Raw genomic sequence first — 19,996 nt, 5'->3', positions numbered from 1 at the left:
CAGATAATGATAAAGCTATAGTTGGTTTATATAGCATTTTCAATAGAAGTAAAAATCTGTACATAAATAGAATGTGATCACATTAATATATAGCCATGTGGACATAGTTCAACTGATCTTTGAGAGAAGATAATTCTTTTTCAAAAGTCTTGTTGAGGGGAGAAGTTACTGGGATGGTATATTATGTTAGGTACTGGCACTTTGCTAATGTTGCTTAGTATATCAAAGATTATAAAAACTATTGGTCCCAAAATTCTGCCTTCTACCCATCATCCTAAACTGGGAATAATATAAGCAAATATCTTTGATATAATGGAGAAAACTAGCAAGGATAGAATGTATTAGACCAGGAGATGCCGAACTGTGGCTCAGGAGTCAAATTAGATCCTCCACCTAGTTTTGTATACCAGTGAATTGAGTGATTTTTACATAATTAAATATGATAAAATTTTATTTTAAAATGCAAAAATGATTCTTTGTTTATGAGGGCATATAAAAATGGACAGTAGATTTACATTTGGGCTATGGGTTGGAGCTTGACAGCCTCTGGATAAGGTTAAATTATGATGTGTACATTTTTATATATTTGTTATATATGCCATCAATTCTTCAGAAATATTTTTAAGAAATTTGGAAAACATTTTAAATTTTTTCTTACATTTTATTTTTAATTTATAGAATAAAACAAGCATTTCCTTAACATAGTACAATAAAAAAGATGATGCACTTGAAATTGCAAATCTACTATGTACAACTTGCTATTCCTTTCAAATAGACAACAAAATTATCATGCAAATTCCTTTTTTTCTTCCTCCTGCCCTAGAGAATTTTTTTGATTATCAGGTATCAGTTGTTTTTATTTTAAATTCTTTCAGTCTAAAGTTGCAATGATATATCTGCTTCAGTTCACCATAAATAACATGTAATTGAATATAAAGCTTTTTAAGAGAGGAGAGAGACCTTTCATGAATTTTAAAATATTGTGTTTCATTTAGGAAATATTTAATATGTCATAGCAACTGAATCAATATTCATGTATAACTGATGGCTCAACATTTTAACCTTCTGACTCAAATGGACCATATTCAATCTTGGAAGTAGTTCCCCTAATCCTCTTTCTCACTCAGACTTCTTTCTGGGACAACCTCCAAATAGCTATGGCTAGTTTCTCTAATTGAGCTCAAAACATTCACACACACAAACTCACCATTATTTGGACTTGATCTTAAATATTCCCTAAAAGTAGATTATTTCACATAATTGGTCTTTGAAGTTTCTCTTAAGTTTCATCATGGAATGGAAATATCATTCAATTCCTAACAGCTCTGACTGTGATGTACAAATGTTGGCAAGTTCTGCCAGGGTGAAAAAGCTTCAATTATGGGTCTAATGATAACCTGTATGTCTGTTGTCTAAGAACCATCCTAGCTAAGTTTGAAAAGGAGCACTTCCAGGTTGGTTGCAGAATGGAAAAGTTTTCAGCCATGTCAACTCCTGAAGACCATAAATAAAAAGGGTTTTGTTTTATGTAAATGAAGCCTCAGCAAATCCAATTTGATTGCAAATAACTGATTTTCTTTCCTATGAGACATACTTCATCAAAAATTAGCAGGTACAAACATGGAAACAATGTAAAGACTGACAAATTGCTTTCTCTGGGGGTGGGGGGAGAGAAGTAAGATTAGGGGAAAAATTGTAAAACTTAAAATAAATAAAATCTTTAATAAAAAATAGAAAAAAGAAAAATTAGCAGCTACAGACATAATCATAAGATGTGATTTGGAAGGTGCTGAAGAGTATGAGAAATACTCTCTTCTTCCTTTCTCTCTCTCATTTTCTGACACATTAGGAATTCATTACTTTTAAATAAAGCAATATCTCCCAACTACTCTCATCTAAACTCTATTAAAAATGCAAATATCACTGGGGGAGAAGAGACACATAAAGCTGTTATCAGCTACTAATAACAGTGTGAGTTAGCTTACAAATTTGTGGAGTTTGGATGACTGGGAGGAGGAAGGAGAAGAGGGAACATGCATATTGTCTTGGGACAATATTCTGAAGATCTTAGAAGTTCCATTTTTAGAAATGGGAAATTGATGCACAGAGAAATACATCTATTTAAAAATGAGTCCATTTAAGAAATCTACATATAATTATATTTTGTTCTGTCATCTATTTTAAGTCATATAATATGTAGCATTGTGAGACATTTCATTAGGATAATTCAGGATAGAATGTAAGAACATGGTATTCTGGTGTCCTAAGAAGTTGATTCTTCTAAAACTTTCCTAAAAATTAAGAAAAGGGAAAGTTTTCCTGATGGGCTAGACTATCATGTATCAATTTAGTTTATTTCATTTATAGTGAAGAAGTTATACTAGAAGAATTTATATCTAGTTACACTCAGAAGTGGTCCTATACATGGCCAAGATGTAGGTTCATGCTTTGAATAAGAATCAAAACAGTCTTAAGAGAGGTGAAAGGGCAAGTCTCATATCCTACATTGGATTACTGTCAGAGCTTGGATGACAATACAATCATTCTAGGCTAGTATCTTTAATAATTTATGCAGCAGATCTTATAGAAATAATCTGGAAATGATATGGTAATGAATGATGATTCTGAGCAGTTAATATATTCATTGTGCTATATGCTAGAGGTTATGGGGAACAGCAAGAAAATAAGCATGATTCCCATCTTAAAGAACTATGTTGTCTACTTTAGAGTTTTTATCTAGAGTGGTCATTTTACATTTAGTATGTGATCTAAAAAAGGATGATATCATGCCAAAGTTTGTAATGTAGTTGTCCTCAATGTTTATCGATTTGATTTTTAAATGATGGATTATTTTTATTGTATCTGTAAACCCAAGATATCACATTTTCTGAAAGTCTATAAAGGACTTCATAAAGTCCTTGAGTATCTTTCACAGTAAATGCCCATCTGTTGGCTAAAGTCCATTAATGATCCACAAATTACTAGGTTGTTTTTGCCTTTACCCTTCTGCTAATGATTTGCTTATTAAATAGCTGTTGTCCTCGTTATTTCTAAACAAAGGGATAAATTGTGTGTATATTTATCCTTGTTTGCACAGATTTTTTTCCAGTGCCATTTTCCCAGACAAGAACTCTGTGGAGCATTTAAAAAATGTGTTAAGAATATTAAAGATAAAACAGGGCTAACTCTAACAAGGATCAGATCTTTATATTCACTTCATCAGTTAATGTAAATTAAATGATTTGATTTACATTAGCTCCAAGTAAGGACTGTTGGAATATAGGAGTAATGGGACCTTGGAAGGATTAGTTAGCTGCAACTCACAGTTCATATTTCATATACTAAATAGATATAATCTCAGAGTCATGGAAAATCAAATCTGAAGACATCTTACAGACCATCTAGACCATTTTCTGGAAATTAAGGCTAAGGCCTAGAGATATGACTTGCCCATGGAAACACAGTTTACTAGTGGTAGAATCTAGTCTATAAAACAGAACTATGAATTTTTAGTGCTCTCTCAAAGAAGAGTAAAGCCAAAATAAGCTGAATCCTAGAAGATGTTATATGATCCCCTTTATGAGACCTGATCTATGCAAGACTATCTTTTAAGTATTAGTGAATAAGTTTAAATTGAATAAAATAAATGATAAACATTCTGTTAGTCTTGATCCTACCCTGTGGCACGTGACATATGGCTCCTCGAAGAGGTGTTTCACAGTCTGCACGCCTCCAACGTCCATTAATAGCCACAAATGCACATTCACCCACAGATGATGACCCTTCATCTTCCCAGTAAGTGTAGTAGGACTTGGTACCATCTGACCACTCAAAATTAAGACCATTCTACAGAAGGAAATTTAATCAAATTGGGTGATTTTAGTATTTTTTTATGTCCTGAATTCCTTTGTCTATCTGGTGAATGTAGAATATAAAATATAAAGAATTAAAAGAGAAACTAATTATCTTGATTATCAAAATGTTAAAAAAAAAAGTTCTCAGACCCCAGTTTAAATACTTGTGAATTAAGGTTCCTTGCTGAGATACTTTCTTAGAATGAAAATGACTTTTGAAGTAAAGACCCCTTACAAACTGGATATCACAGAGCTGATGCCAGACCTGATATCTATATTTCTACTTTCACCCCTCTCTTAAGGGATAATAGGATTTAGACATGAGAATAAGAAGACGTATCCCTTCCTGGATCCTAGATATCCAAAATTTTCTAATAAACAGTCAAAACCTTCTCCAAATCATTGTACCAAAGTGATAGGAACAGTAACTGCAAGTTAAATCTCAAAGGTTATTGAAATTATGGTACTAGTTGGTCAAGTCAATAAACATTCAAGTTGTTACTAGGAACAATGCTAAGTGTTTGATAAATGTAAGAGAATAATCAAATTTGGTCTCCAGATACCAAAAGGGACCATTATGAGATATTTTAAAACTGAGTAAAGAGATGGGCTAATTCCCAAACATAAGTCAAAACATTACATGGTAAATTCTTACTAGCCACACCCAAAAGGTAAATTAATTTATGTAGAACTTTAGTTTTATTAGCATTTTCTCTCAACTCTGTGAGGTAGCTAGTGCAGAAAATCATTTCTCTGAGTCTGATTGCTGTCCTTTGAAATTGAAGAAGATCATGACAGCAAGTGAATGATTGCATGACCTGCACATTATGTTGATTAAAATGAGGGGAGTGTTGTGCAAAGACATTCTTCTCACTTCTGCTCTGATCTGGTCTGGATACCATGGGAGATCTTGGCCTCCTGATATAGGTCTTTCCCATGTCACCACCATGATGTTTGTTTATGCTGGGCAAAGTGTCAGTACAATATTTTTAAGGTAACAAACTTATGACAGCATGGTTATGCTAAACTCTTCTCTGTGGTCCAATTGTCAATACTCAGTGAAGTTGAGTGACTTGCTTAGAGTTCTTATTAAGTCAGTGTCAGTGTCAGAGTTGAGATAAATCCAAGTCTCCTAAGTCTTTTATTATTACTATTTTACAATCCCACTCAATACTTATTTATGCAAAAATATACCTAAAAATAAAATTTATACCTACATCTGAGGTAAACAGTCCAATCCAGTGGGCATGTCCTAGTCTATTGATGATGACAGTAAGAAAGGATTGGTGAAATTGGTCTGTAATCCTGACTAATTCTGCTCCACTCTCCATACAGGCTTTTAAAGCAGCATGCCAGGTCATATTGCCACTAATTATTTTATAAGTTTTATTTCCATATTCCAATGTTTCTGGTAGTGGATACATATTGGATGCATTTACATTGTGTCCAGAAGTATCTGCAAACAATAAAAAAATATTGTGTTAAGTCCCCAAAGAGGAGAAATTACTTATATTACTAGTTAGCAGCAAAGCCAGGGCTAAAACCCAGGTCTTCCAAGTCATATATACCATAATTGTTTTTATTTTATTAAAATTTATTATTTCACTCATTTCATGTCTCAGGAAATTGATACTAAATAGAGGGCATATGACAGAACTTTAATAGGTGCTCATTGAAACTTTGGTATAAATACTGAAATTTTCTGGCAAATTTTCTGTTTTTGAAGACCAGTAACAAAAAAAACCCAACTACTTTATGGAATTGTGGGTAGTCTATTTAAACATTTCCTATTGTATGAAGCTCTCAAAAATATGTAAATTTGCCTTTCATAAAATGCTGAACTTAAAGTTGGGAAGATCTGGGTTCAGATCATATCTTAGACACTTACTAAATATGTATAACTCTAGGTAAGGAAGGTCTAGCACTTTTCAACTTTGGTCCTCATCTGTAAAATGATTTCTAAAGTCCCTCCCAGCTCTAAAACTTTGATTTTGGATGAAGGAATTTAGAAATCTTTGGGAATGCTTGTGGTACAACTCAAGACCTCAACAAAGTAGTATCATTGGGCCTTGGACTTAGAGAGATGGGAGGCACTTTAGCAGTTACTGAGAACAACCCTTACTCCCCCCTTTTTTTTTACAGACAAGGAAATAGACACAAAGCGTTTCAGAAATGGAACACTTGTTCAGTATCAAATAGCTAGTAAGCATCTAAGGCAGAATTTGAAGGCAGGTCTTCTGGAATAGAAATTCATTCTTTATCCAATAATCCACACAATTTGGGCTGCAACTAAAGAGAAAGCATATCATTTCCTTATTTTGTAGCTTGAAAGTCCTTGGAATAGTTTGATGCCTGTAGCATATGCTCCATGTTGAATTCAAGAAAGACTCTACCAAATTATAGCTTTGATGACATTGCATTAATGTGTCTGTTCCCCCCCCAACATTTGCCAATTCAGTGGGTGTGAGGTGACTTTAATTTGAATTTCTCTAATTATAAGTGAATGGAGCATTTTTGATAAATTTTTTTATAAATTGATAAATAGCTCCTCTACCTATAAATTTAAAACAATATAGCTTGGAAATGAAACCTTTTTATTGAGAAATTTGCTACAAAATATTTTTCCCTCATTTAATTTTTTCCCTTCTAATTTTGACTGTTTTGGTTTTGTTTGTATAAAACATTTTAATTTATCTATTGACAATTTTACATTTTATCTTCTATTGTCTCTATTTCTTGTGAGATCATGAAATCTTTTCTTGTCCATAGACCTGAGAAGTAATTTGATTCATGGTCTTCTAATTGATTTGTGGTATGGCCTTTTATATCTAAGTCATTCAGATAACCATGTGGAGCTTATTTTGTATATGGTAGGAAGAGTTGGTTTAAATCTAATTTCTGCCAGATTGCTTTCCAGTTTTCTCAGCAATTATTATCAAATGATGATTTCTTTGGATTTGTTGAAAATGAGACTATTAATAATACTATGGTAGCAAAAAAAACTGAAATAGGGAATGGTTGTATAAAGTGTTATATGGTTTAAATATACAATGGAATATTATTCTGTAAAAACTGAAAAAAATGAATTCATAGAAAAAAGTATAAATTGATGCAGAGAATAGGGTAAATAGAGGAATGTATATAGCCAGAATACATTCTAACTTTGAAATTCTATGATTTTGTGATCAGGAGAGAAGCAAACATAAAGAGTCAGTATGTCGAGAGAATGTAGGAAAAATTGGAACAATAATATATACTATTGGAGTTGTGAGTCCAATGGAGTCTAACCATTCTGAAGAACATTTGGAACTATGTTCAAAGGACCATAAAACTAAGAATACTCAGCAATATCACTACTAGGTCAATATCCCAAAGAGGTCAAAGAAAAGGGAAAAGGATCCATATGTATAAAAATATTTACAGAAACCCTTTTGGAAGTGGCAAAGAATTGGAAATTAAGGGATACACATACAAAAACAACAGTATTGTTAAGGATGATCAACTATGAAAGATTTAGCTACTCTGACTAAGACAATGATTCAAGACAATTCTAAAGGATGAAAAATTCTTTTCCCCTCCAGATAATGATGAAATCTATGTGCAGTTTGAAACATTATTTTAAAAACTTTCTTTTTTGTCTGGGTTCTGCTTTGCAACTTGGCTAATATGGAAATATCTTTTGCATGACTTCACATGTATAATCAACATCAAAATTGAGAGAATTTTGAATTAATTTTTTTAAATGCTAAATTATTTTTTACATGAGATTGGAAAAATTTAACAGAAAAAAATAAAAATCTATGAAAAAATAAGGTCACCATGGTTTCAACAAGAACATGATTGATTACTTTCATTTTCTTTTTAATAGGTTAATAGCCTGATCAGGGTTTACCTACATCTGTAGGTTCTCAAAGTGTGGTCTGGAGCTTCTAAAGTCTCTGAGATTCTTTCAGGGAATTTGTGAAGACAAAACTATTTTTTCAAGGATACTAAGTTGTTTTTAAGATAAAGCTTACATAAACCAAAGTCTTTGAGGAAGAATCCTCAATACTTTTTTGTTTTTGTTTTTGTAAGGCAATGGGGTTAAGTGACTTGCCCAAGGTCACACAGTTAAGTAAGTATTAAGTGTCTAAGGTTGAATTTGAACTTAGGTCCTACTGACTCCAGGGCTGGTGCTCTATCCACTGTGACACCTAGCTGTCCCCCCTCAATACTTTTTTTAAAAAGTGTGAAGGAGGGGCGGCTAGGTGGCATAGTGGATAAAGCACTGGCCCTGGAGTCAGGAGTACCTGGGTTCAAATCTGGTCTCAAGACACTTAATAATTACCTAGCTGTGTGGCCTTGGGCAAGCCACTTAACCCTGGTTTGCCTTGCAAAAAACTAAAAAACAAAACAAAACAAAACAGTAAAAAGTATGAAGAGGTCCTGATATAAAAACATTTGAGATCTGCTTACTTAGATTTTAGAAAAGCATGTGTGGGACAGTAGATAGAAAACTGAGTCCTCTCTCTGACACATCCCCATTATGTAACTCTGGGTTAGTCACTTATTTTCTCAATGCTCTGAGCATTCTCTTAGACTATCAGGATATGTGGATCTGCATTGGTAGAGTTAGTCTCTTCATCTACAAGTTCCCTATTAACAAAGAATTCACAGATCTAAAACATAATCCTATTCTTAAAAGACTATTATTTCCTAGTATAGAAGATGGAGAGAAGATGACTAAAGAATAATATGATTAAGTTGAATTATTGGACCCTGAGATTAATTATTGATGTCTTGATAGCAACTTGAATGGAGGTTTGTAGTGGAGGGCTTCTGGGACTTTTGGGCATTCTTATCAATGATTTGGATGAATGACATAAATGACAAGCTTATCAGATGACACAAAACTGAGGAGTAACAAGCTAATAATGTGAAAGACTGGATGAGAATCCCAAAAGTTATCATTATCTTAGGATATTGGGTTGAATCTAATAAGGCGAAATTAAATATAAATGTTCTTGCAAAGAATAAATGATTGAATACAAAACTCTCTAATCAGTTTGAAATTGTGGCAGAAGAGTAATGATGCTTAGAGGGGAAAAGCATGCAAGGTATCCATAATTTTGACACGGTAAAAGATAACTCTAAAATTTTTAAGAGATTCTCCTGGACAAGCTCTTGAGTCCCTTTAGGTAGTATTGTTGTATACTAAGGGGAAAAAAAAATCCTGAATTTGGAGTCAAAGGCCCTAAATTCAAATTTTAATTCTATTAATAATAGTTGATTGATTTTGAGCAAGCCTCAGTTTCCTTATTTGAAAAAGGGTAGGGCTTGACTAGATGATTCATAGAAGTCTCATCTAGCTCTATATTCTATAATTCAATTGACTGTAGTCTAATCAAGTCTTTATCCTATTTCAAAATCCCATTGATCTCTATGATCATTTTATGATAAGTATGAAAACTAAAAGATTTCCTCCTAGATTATTTTAATTAGTAGTTCACCATCTCTCAACATATCACTTAAATGCAATAATAATAATAACAGTAATAGTAAAAGTAATAATAATAATAAATGACAATGTAGTTAGTGCCATCAAGTTTTCAAAGTATTATACAAATTAGCTAATGCAGAATAATGAAAATTTTGATTCCTAATTAGCACAAAAGATAGTCTGTTCAAGCTTGACAGCTTGTCATTCCCTTCATCAGTGTCATGGTCTTAGATAGAAGATAGACATATAAAGTTCTTCATGAAGAAGAACTTCACTTCACACTTCACACAAATCAGTTAAAACTCATTGGCACTCCCAACAAATGGATCTTTGGAGCTCTGCAGGTTCAATTTTTCTGATTTTGAACTTACGTGGAGTTCTTGTGGTATTGACTTCTAGGTGAAAAACAGTGCATTCTCAGCCAGGTTTGATCCCAGGGACCATTTGGAGGGGACGGGGATAGAAGCCAATGCAACCTGTTGTTGGGCTCTGTCCTCCCCACCCCCCAACTTGACTACACTCATCTGGTTGTGTTCTTTGTCACCTAAATAGAGAACTTAGTCCAAGACTCTGCATTGTAGTCTTCACATACAATTTAAGTAAATATATAAGCTTTATTATCAATTCTGCTATGCTTAGGAGCAGTAAAAAGAAAGTACATGGGGAGGCATGTAGGTTATGGCTATATTAAATATGAAAAAGATTATAATATTTACCAATGGAAAGGATTAAAAGGTTTCTTACCTTGTGGTTTCTCACAGACAAAGCCAAAACTTTTTTTCCTACAATCTTCTAAAAACCATTTTCCAGTGAAATGAAAATTAGGGTTACTTGATAACAAAGCACAGAGAGGAACTTGTTCTTGAACATTTGTAGAGTTATGGTTCTTACTCTTAAAAAAAAAGTTTATCAGTGAGTTAAATAAATTACAGTGGGCCTTTGAAAATCCAGTATAGAACATACTTTATAACTGGCTAAAATATAAATAATTACTATAAAATTCATGTCCAAATTGTTAACCAATATTTCATATAACCACTGAATTTACCACAAAGTAAAAATAATAAGTGATAATTATAATCAACATATTCATGAAATAAAATATTGAATTGCTTTTTAAAAAATGTATTAGTATAAGACTAATGTGGATTACATTTAGTACCACAGAAAACTTGATAATTTAGACTAAAATTTCCTTCTTCAACAAGATCATTTAAATGACTTCTGAAAACAGTATCTCACAACTTACATTTATTATCTCAACTGGAGACCAGTTAGAATATATTACAGGCTCTCCATTTAGCCATTTTTCATAATCATCACTCTGCAAACCTATCCAAACATTAGCCTTCTGTCCAAAAAGATTCATTGTAATGAAAGCTGCAAAAACAAGAATACATTACTAACATTAATATCATGGAAACCATTTGGATAATCACATATCCCTGTTTGTAGCCATGATTACTACATTTAAATAAAGGAGAAACTTAATTACAAATCAGCAGCAGGAGTTTGTTATTTCGTCTATGTTTCAGGTAATACATTCTTTCTCCTATTTCATGTCATTGTTCACTGACATTAGCTGGCCAAGCCTGGGGTCTTATCACACGTTTAACAAAACAGTTTTAGCTTGTTCATGTAATGGCTGTTTTACTGGAAAAAAAATCCCTCTACTACACTTAAATTATAATGCACAGCTGGCAAAAACCCAAATCATCCTGGGAAGAAAAAATCTTCAAAAAATGACCTAGGGAAAATTCATTGTGCCAACAACATATTACATTCTTTGCCACTTAGGAAACTGATCACATATATCCCCTTATTCTGCACAATATTCTCAAGGGGACAAAAAGAATGCAACACCAGCAGCTTATTGTTATGCATGTACCACCCTAGCCTTTTTAGACTATCTGAATGATCATTGCTTAGAACAATGAATATTTATACAGTCTTGGCAATGCACTTACAACCTTCACCTTGAATGTGATTTTTATTTTTAGAACAAGACTGAGGATATTAATATATTTATTTATTCAATGAGTATTTATTGAACACCTAAGTGTTTGCTAGGCACTAGGGATGTAGACACAAAATGCAAACTAATTCTTGCCCTCAAGGAGTTTAAATTTTTTTTGAAGAACAGAAATGTGTATATGGAGAATTAATTATAACACATAATTAAATATTTAAAACTTGTTTAATGATGGTTAATTTGATAAAATTAAACTTTCAGTACCATACCTTGTTCTACTTCATTTTGAATGGAAGCAAGTGTTGCATTTTCTTCAGCACAGAAATTTTGAGCTGTCTTCCAGCTCTTCTGGTGTCCAACATCCTTTGGTATTTCCACTAGGAAGCACTTTGGACAAAATTATTTTTAAGGCATTATTTCCAGCTCCTCTAAAATATTTATTATTATTTGTGTGACCTTGGACAAGTAACTTAAACTTAGTTTCCTCAATAGTGAAATGGGTTGGGTTAGATGGCCTCAGAGGTTCCCTCCTACTCTAAATCTATGAACTGAATAAAATACGTTTTGAGAGAAAATTGTTAACATGATAGAAATTGTTAAAACCAAATAAATTATGGACTGCCACTCCTTTAAGTGATCCTTGTAATGTTAGAATTTCAGTTATGTTCTCACATTCCTGCTCTTAAGATGGTTACTCTTGATTAGGTTGAGCTGAATCACACCCTAGGTCCTTCAGTTCTGAGATCTCACTTTGTGGAGGAGCACAACACAACCTCAATCTCAGCTTCTAGTGACCTTGCCCATGGAATGAAAGATGAAACAGCCACAATGAAGTGGTTTTCCTTGTCCAGATTGCTATGGGTCAATGGGGTCTCATGACCAGGCCTTGTGACCTCCTCCCCATCTTCCCATAAAACTACAAAAACTTTTTCATGTGTTTCTTTGGTTGATATATCTGCTGGACATCTCCCAGCATGGCAGCCTTTTTTTTGTTTGTTTGTTTTTTAGGTTTTTGCAAGGCAAACAGGGTTAAGTGACTTGCCCAAGTCCACACAGCTAGGTAATTATTAAGTGTCTGAGGCCAGATTTGAATTCAGGTACTCCTGACTCCAAGGCCAGTGCTCTATCCACTGTGCCACCTAGCCACCCCAGCATGGCAGGTTTGCTACTCTATTATCTCAATTCATGATGCTTCCTTTATTCTTTAATTCATGATTTTGATTTATTTCAGGACTTGACATTTTCAAAGAACTTGAAATATTTTACATAGAGAGGCTCTGGAAATTTTCTTTATCTGCCTGGGCAGTTATAGCCTCAACTTTAGTGTTAGGTATTTTTGGCAAGGCAATGGGGTTAAGTGGCTTGCCCAAGGCCACACAGCTAGATAACTATTAAGTGTCTGAGGCCAGATTTGAATTCAGGTACTCCTGACTCCAAGGCTGGTGCTCTATCCACTGTGCCACCTAGCTGCCCCTATAGCCTCAACTTTAAATAGCAGAAGGAAGACCAGAAAGGACAGGCAGCAAGCAGAATAGCTTTGAAAGCTGCAGGATGATCTCATGACATACTTAAAAAGAAAAGTCAATTGTAGATAATAAAGACAATTCCCTTTCTCTGCTAGATATATATTAAATACCTATTGTCTTTGGTGTACATTAGGTTCAGAATAAAAAAATAAAAATTAATTTAAAAACATTTTCTGCTTACTCTGGTGCTCTAAGAAAGTCACAACAAAATTCAATACCACCAGTGCCATTGATATCTCCTGGAGGAATAAGCACTGATCTTAATAGTCAAAAGATTTAGGTTTGAGACTTGGTTCTTATAACTTTATGACTGGTCAAATCACAGCCTCTTTGAGCCCTAGTTTTTTTTTTTAAATAGGGATGATGGCACTCAATATTGTGTAGAGGGTTTTTGTGAAAAGAATTTTTCAAACCTTAAAAATTATATAAATGTGAACTCTTCTTAGAGTGCCTCTAGCTTTGTGCTCTTGGTTGTGATAAAATGTAAAAGTACTTGTGGTAATAATGGTAGAGTTTGGGAACACTGACTCTCCACTACTGAAAAATAAACAAAAATATTTGCTTAGGATCTGTGCTTTCATGGTTGGCACCAAAATCCAATAAAGGTAATTTGCTAGCAAAACCCACCACAGTATATTTAATATTTTAAAAAGAAACTGAGATTTTTTTAAAAATCTCAAAACAAAATGAATCATTTCATTTTCATTTATAAAACTTTAAATAGAGAAAGAGTACATAAAATCATATTTTGGGGGGTACATTTTCTCATAAATTAAGTATCATATCAATAGGACATTAAGTATCATGGACATATATGTTTTGTATAACTAGGAAGAAGTTCTAGATGGTAGGATTTGCCTTGTCTATCTACTTTTACTTCATATTAGTATTAGGTAAGAATTCCAGCCCCATAAAGGTGAAAAACCTGTTAGTGTAAAAGTCACTTTTGCCAGATAAGAATAACAGCTGAAAACATAGGATTTTATTGTCAACAAAGTACATCACATCCATCATCTCATTTCATTTTCACAGTAACTCTGGGAGATTGAGGGATGCAGTGCAAATACTCTTATTCCAGTTGTTTACAGATGAGCAAACTGCCATTAAATGACAAAGTCCAAGAAGCAAGCATTATGAAAAAAAGCTTGAACCTCTAATGTTTTGAACTACAAATCCAGTGGTTTTTTCCCACTCTCCCCGCCAAGAGGGTATTCAAATGCTCATGGATCTTGAAATGTAACCTACTCCTATTTATCAGACACTACTGACCTCATCTGAATTGGAATTGTTAACCTCAATGAAAAATGTGTCTGTCTCCTTGAAATTTCCAGACATCTGAAACTAAATCAGTTTAAAAGCATAGTTTTTTGTTTTGTTTTTTAGAAAAGAGTATTTTATTGGTTTCCTTTCTCTGTGTTTCTATTTTTACATTTCAAACTGGTGGCATATGCTTATTAGTAGAAAAATCATTTATTACTGACTTTGCTTTATGTTCTGACAATAGTGAACCTCACTAATATGGTCATATACTTTTCTTGAGAAAAATACCCCACAGCAATCATGACAGAGATTTGGCACCTGAGCATGGCAGTGGTGTCTCACTCACACTGCTTCCCCAAACTCTGCTACACCATATTTACTAAGAAGTAGTGAAGCATTTTCATTTATAATGAAAACTAAGCCATAGAACAAAGTCCAATATCCTTGTGTCTAAGATTTGATGAACAGTTCGAACATCTGTGATGCACTTTGTAGTTGTTACTGTAAATTGAAGATGGCTTCCTGTATTTTGAGATATAGCATTCAAACAAAATAATTTTATTAAACAGAAGAAAATGTTTAAAAATATGCTGGGTGTGAAACCAATTAATGACTGGATTACAAACTCTGTGATTCATATTAACAATAAATCAGAGTGAAGCTACAAATCTTAAGAACAATAAATGAAAAAGCAACAAAGGAAGAGCAAAGTCTATCTTGAGAAAGGAATGGTTTGAATTGTTCAGTGCCCTCTTTCTCCAGACAAAGGCTCCTTGTGTCTAAATGTGGGTCTTTGTTTCTGACATAAAGCCCAGCTCCCTAGTAGCAAGTACCTTAACACATTTCCTTCTGGGTGAATGCTAGTCAAGTTGCTTTTGTTAAGGATTTCCATTAGAATGTTTTGTACTATTAAAGAAGAGTTTTGTGGGCTTTCTGAAATGCTGGGAAAAGACACCAAACTCAACCATTTAATGCCTCAGTTATATCTATAGAGGACAAAAACTCAATCAATCACTCAAGAGTCATTGGAAGAAAAACTGATAAACACGATTATTGGACAAATATAAGATATTCAAGGGATACTTTTCTTGGAGAAGAAGATCCTATAATCACACCACATAATCAACCAATGACTTAATCACAGTCACTTTTGGATTATTAATGTAAATTTTTTACCCAAAATGAGATAAAATAATGAAAATTATTTATTTTGTTTAGTTTATCTAAAGAAGAAAATCGGTCCTTTTAAAGCAGTAGCTTTTTACAATTATCTCTTTTGCATCAGAATTGGAGTATGCTGAACTTTTATTTGGATTTGTTACAAAGAAATTAATGACTTGAGGTTAAAACTTCTCTTCTTCACCACTGCCATCTTCAAATTTCATCCCAGAAGAAAATGGCATAAAATAAATACCTTTCTGGAAATTTAATTACTAGTTTGGACTGAGTGAAAAATATCTGGTTAACTATGGCAACTGCTGTGGCTTTAATTCAAAAATAATGCATTTGTTGCATGTAATTGGGGAAAACATTACATTGAAAAATGAAAAAAATAACTTGAACAACCAAAAAAATAGAATGCCCCCAAAGTAATATCAGCAGTTTAAAGCATACATGGAAGGAAGAGCCTCCACACACATTTGCAGCAAACTTATGGGAGAAAGTGGATGAGGGCTGCGATGGATGGGCTGCATTCTACATCCCTATGGGGTATACCCACATTGATGAGATCACTGATCCATTTGAGAGTATTTGAAAAAGGATGAAGAATGAGCTAAATACTAGAAAATGACTTGAACCCATATTATAAGGAGACACCAAATATGTGACTCTAGGATATTTATTTCTTTGTTTCTTTTCTCTCTTTCTAAAGTTATACTTGGATTTTTATCATCTACTTGGCATCCTACCCAGCCTGATACCCTATAAATAGATTTTATTTTTTTAAATGGAGCTGTTTGCACAGGCAGTTAGATTGTACAGTGGACAGAGTACAAATCTTGGAGTCATAAAGTCCTAGGTTCTACTCTGATCTTGGACAAGTCATAGAACCTCTATTTGCCTCAGTTTCCTCAATTGTAAAATGGTGATAACAATAGCAGCTACCTCCCAGGGTTATTGTGAGGAATCAAATGAAATCACATTTGTAAAGCACTTGTAATAGTACCAGGCAAATAGTAGACATTTGATCCATTTTTGTTGCCTTCTCCCATTAGACTGAGATTTCTGAGAGCAAAAACTATCTTACCCTTCTTTTTATACCCAAGGCTTAGAAATGACTGACAAGTAAGTGCTTAATAAATTTTTATTGACTGGCTGATCCAGTCTATACTGGTGTCTTAAGTCACTTTTGGTTGTATCCTACTCTTTGTGACTCCATTTGGAATTTTCTAGGCAAAGATAGTAGTTATATGCCATTTTCTTTTCCAGTTAATTTTACAGATGAAGGAACTGAGGCAAACAGCATTAAGTGACTTGTCCAGGGTCACCAAGTTAGTAAGTATGTGAGGCCAGATTTGAACTTGGACAGATGAGTTTTCATAATTTCTAAGTCCAGTGCTCTATCCACTGCATCATCTGATATATTAATTTGTCCTTATGGTCCTCTACTTTTTCCTCAGCTGTTCCAACTATATATGTTTGAGAAACTACATTATTCCTAAGAATGATTAAAAACTACACTAAGATTAAAAAAATGAATTTCAGAATCAGAGAATTTGAGAGTTGGGAGGTGCTTAATGGCCATGAACCAAAATTCATTCACAAAAGGAATCTGTTCTACAACATACTCAGTAAAAGCCTATTCAGTCACTCTTGAAGACCAGTCAGCAGATCCCACAGCTTTAACTGTTAGAAAGTTTTATCTAACATTAAAACTAAATCTGCCTCTTTGAAATTTCCATGAAAGCTCCTGGTTATGCTCCAAATGAACATAATCCTTCTTCCATATGGCAGACCTTTAAATACTTGAAAGCACATCCCCTCCCAATTCTTTTCTTCTCCAAGGTAAACATGACCCATTCTTTCAATTGATCTTCAAAGCCCCTCATTATCCCATCCTGGTTGCCCCACTTTGAACTTACCAGTAAAACTTAGCAATATCCTTCTTAAATTGTGGTGTCAAGAAATGAATCTAATACTCCAGTGAAATATGACGAGGGCAGAGGATGATGGAACCATCACTTTTCTATTCCTATTTCTCAATCAACCCAATATTACATTAGGGGTTTTTATTTTGGTTCCTAAATTGCATTAACTCATTGAGTTTGCAGTCCGCTAAAACTCTAAGATCTTTCAGTTTATAATTTGATGGTATCAATTGCTAAATTTTTTCATACTGTAACTTAAATTTGAAGTTTCAAATGACAGAAAGTAATTGTTTAGTATGGTCATTGAGATCAACCATATTGTCTAAAAAACTCTGTACCACTGAACTGGTTGAGCAATGAGTAAGAAATAGGACAATAATGTCTAGATTTTTCAAGTTAACAGTAGAAGAAAAATCAGAGGAAAGATAGAATACTATTTCAAATAAATGAAATATTACATATATATATGTATATTCTATTCACTTAATTGTATGAATCACTGGGATCAAGACCTTATATGGGGTTTCTAAGTGATCAAAATAATAAATCGTTAAAAGATTGTAGCTCTTAGAATTCATGGCAGCAGCTTCCACTTAAGCTCATAGAATGATTTATCAAAACTAGACATGACAGAGGAGATAGAGGAAATATCCAGGAGTTAATTAAGCATAGTCTATGAAATCACACTTTTAAGGTAACATAAGCCCTATTGGTAAATCTTTCTTTTATTTCAGTTTGCATGGAGACTCAATGCTTTGTGAAAAATCAAAGCAAATTATGTGTCAGTTCATAATGTGTTCACAACATGATAGTGAGCCCAAACACAGGGGAGGCGGAAGAAATGGAAGACACAGGCTATGTCCTGAAGGAGTTTAATTTTGTCTCAAGGTAAAACTCATATGCATGAAACAACTGAAGAGCAAGTCTGCATGGGCACAGACGAATATATTAGCTATATTAAGAGATTATATAAAGCTGAGGAAGTGCCCAGGAGGAGAGGTGTAAATAGACTGCTGAATCTTCATCCTAAATGTTTGCACAGAGGTAGGAGCAATAAACTGAAAAAATTATCAAGTGGAGTGAAAGCCAAAAATTAAATTCCCATTTCCTACTCACAGCTTTTTTGATCTTGAAAGTCATTTTAATTTTTTTTTCACTTTCCCCAAATGGAAACTTTTTTTTTTATAGAAACCTAACTCACCACTGGAAATCAGGTTTACCTTATAGTCAAAATACAGCCATCCTTTGGGACATAATCCATGCTGCTTTGGTACATCTCTCTCTTTCTCTATAACGCATATTTTTTTTCGTTTACAAATACAGGGCATAGAAACAGAGCAATCTTCATTACTCCAGAGTCCTTGGAAAGGGGAAAATAAAAAAAAAATGGAAAGGTTTTGAAAATATTGTTGATTCAACTACCCCTTTGACAAATGCTGTACAAACTAAAGTTTACTCATTCTTAAAATTTATTTTTCATATTGGCATCATATCTACAATATAATTAAATGACTCATCATATATTTTTCAAGCAATACTGATTAACTGGACAATATCATGAATAAGCTCTAAGAGTAGTTTACATACATGGGAATTTTGTGAAAGCAAAGAAAATGGTTACCAAAAAGTTGACACCATTTGAATGTTTAGTTCATGAAGCAAAGAAAATATGATTATCCCTTCCACATCATGACTTTCCACATTGAAGTTTTGATTTATCTTGGGATGGCATAAGAAACTAAATGGGAACTTTTTCAGAGTTTTGCAGAAGCCACAAATGACATGTGAAGGCCAATAGAAGACAGAGAAAAGGTTTAAAAATTCAGAAATGAAGAAAAAAATGCATAGTGTTGCATAGCATCAACATATTTTATCTTTTAATACTATAATATTTCATATTTCTCTGGTATGAAAGGAGGGTCAAAAATTCTACAAGTATTTTCCAGATTATGGGGTGCCAAGATGCTGATCCCTGTGATGTGGAAGGGATGACTATTATTTTGTTACACCAACAGCTTTGTTTAGAAATGTTTAGCTTTGATAGAAAGGGAAAGAACAAAATAAGATTGCTTAATAACATAAGAATTTTGTTGTAAATTTCCAAAAGTATAGATTGGGTAGAATACAACATTTGTTTTTATAATTGTGACAATTTTAAACTACTACTTGGACATCTCCAAGAAGTTATACAGAAATTGACAGCAAAACTTCAAACTTCTTAGCAAAGATTACATACACACACATACACACATACACACACATGTAATATATACATACAACCTCAAATTTTTATTCAACTACCTTGTCATTTATAAGAAACTAGATTTTTTTAGGTATTTTCTTGGATTTTAAGGATTTCTAAGCAGACATTAGATCTAAAACAACACAAACCAAATTCCCCATGAGTTGACAGCACCTGCCAATTGCAGGGCAAGTTTGCCACCCTCATGTCTGTTCTTGTTTAGATGAACCTTTGTAGTCCCAAATTAGCTTTCTGTAGACTATTGTGACACCTGCTGGTAAAAGCAAGCTGGCTAATCTCAAGATCTTTCCTTTTCTAAATGAATCCAGGGAAAGAACCTCCTGCATCTTTCATCATGTGGGCGTCTTTTCTTTTTCTGCATCTGACATTTGGTCACAAGGTTAACATAAAGCTCTATCCCTTTTTGGGGTCAATGAGGATGCTCCCATTTATTGATTAGAAAGTAGAAAGTGAATGCTATAAGAGCAATGCAGTTTCCGAACAATCTCAGGGGAGAGCCACGGAATTTGCCATGCAATCTAAGTAAGCTTGATGGTAATTACAGAGGCTAGCT

At 33.6% G+C, this 19,996-nt stretch overlaps 1 protein-coding gene across 3 annotated transcripts in view; it reads right to left on the bottom strand.

Annotated features, from left to right (window-relative positions):
* PLA2R1 (phospholipase A2 receptor 1) overlaps positions 1-19,996 on the bottom strand; it is a 153,731-nt gene that overhangs the window by 11,207 nt on the left and 122,528 nt on the right. For all 3 annotated transcript variants that reach the window (XM_074215874.1, XM_074215875.1, XM_074215873.1), the window contains exons 20-25: positions 18,401-18,540; positions 11,575-11,692; positions 10,583-10,713; positions 10,078-10,225; positions 5,072-5,310; positions 3,678-3,846 (exon numbers count right to left, since the gene is read on the bottom strand). In XM_074215874.1, coding sequence (XP_074071975.1) covers positions 3,678-3,846; positions 5,072-5,310; positions 10,078-10,225; positions 10,583-10,713; positions 11,575-11,692; positions 18,401-18,540 — 945 coding nt within the window. The remainder of the gene's footprint in view (positions 1-3,677; positions 3,847-5,071; positions 5,311-10,077; positions 10,226-10,582; positions 10,714-11,574; positions 11,693-18,400; positions 18,541-19,996) is intronic.

This window comes from Macrotis lagotis, chromosome 1 (genome assembly GCF_037893015.1).
Source record: "Macrotis lagotis isolate mMagLag1 chromosome 1, bilby.v1.9.chrom.fasta, whole genome shotgun sequence".
Taxonomy (NCBI): Eukaryota; Metazoa; Chordata; class Mammalia; order Peramelemorphia; family Peramelidae; genus Macrotis; species Macrotis lagotis.
This window is presented reverse-complemented; position numbering and strand designations above follow the sequence as displayed.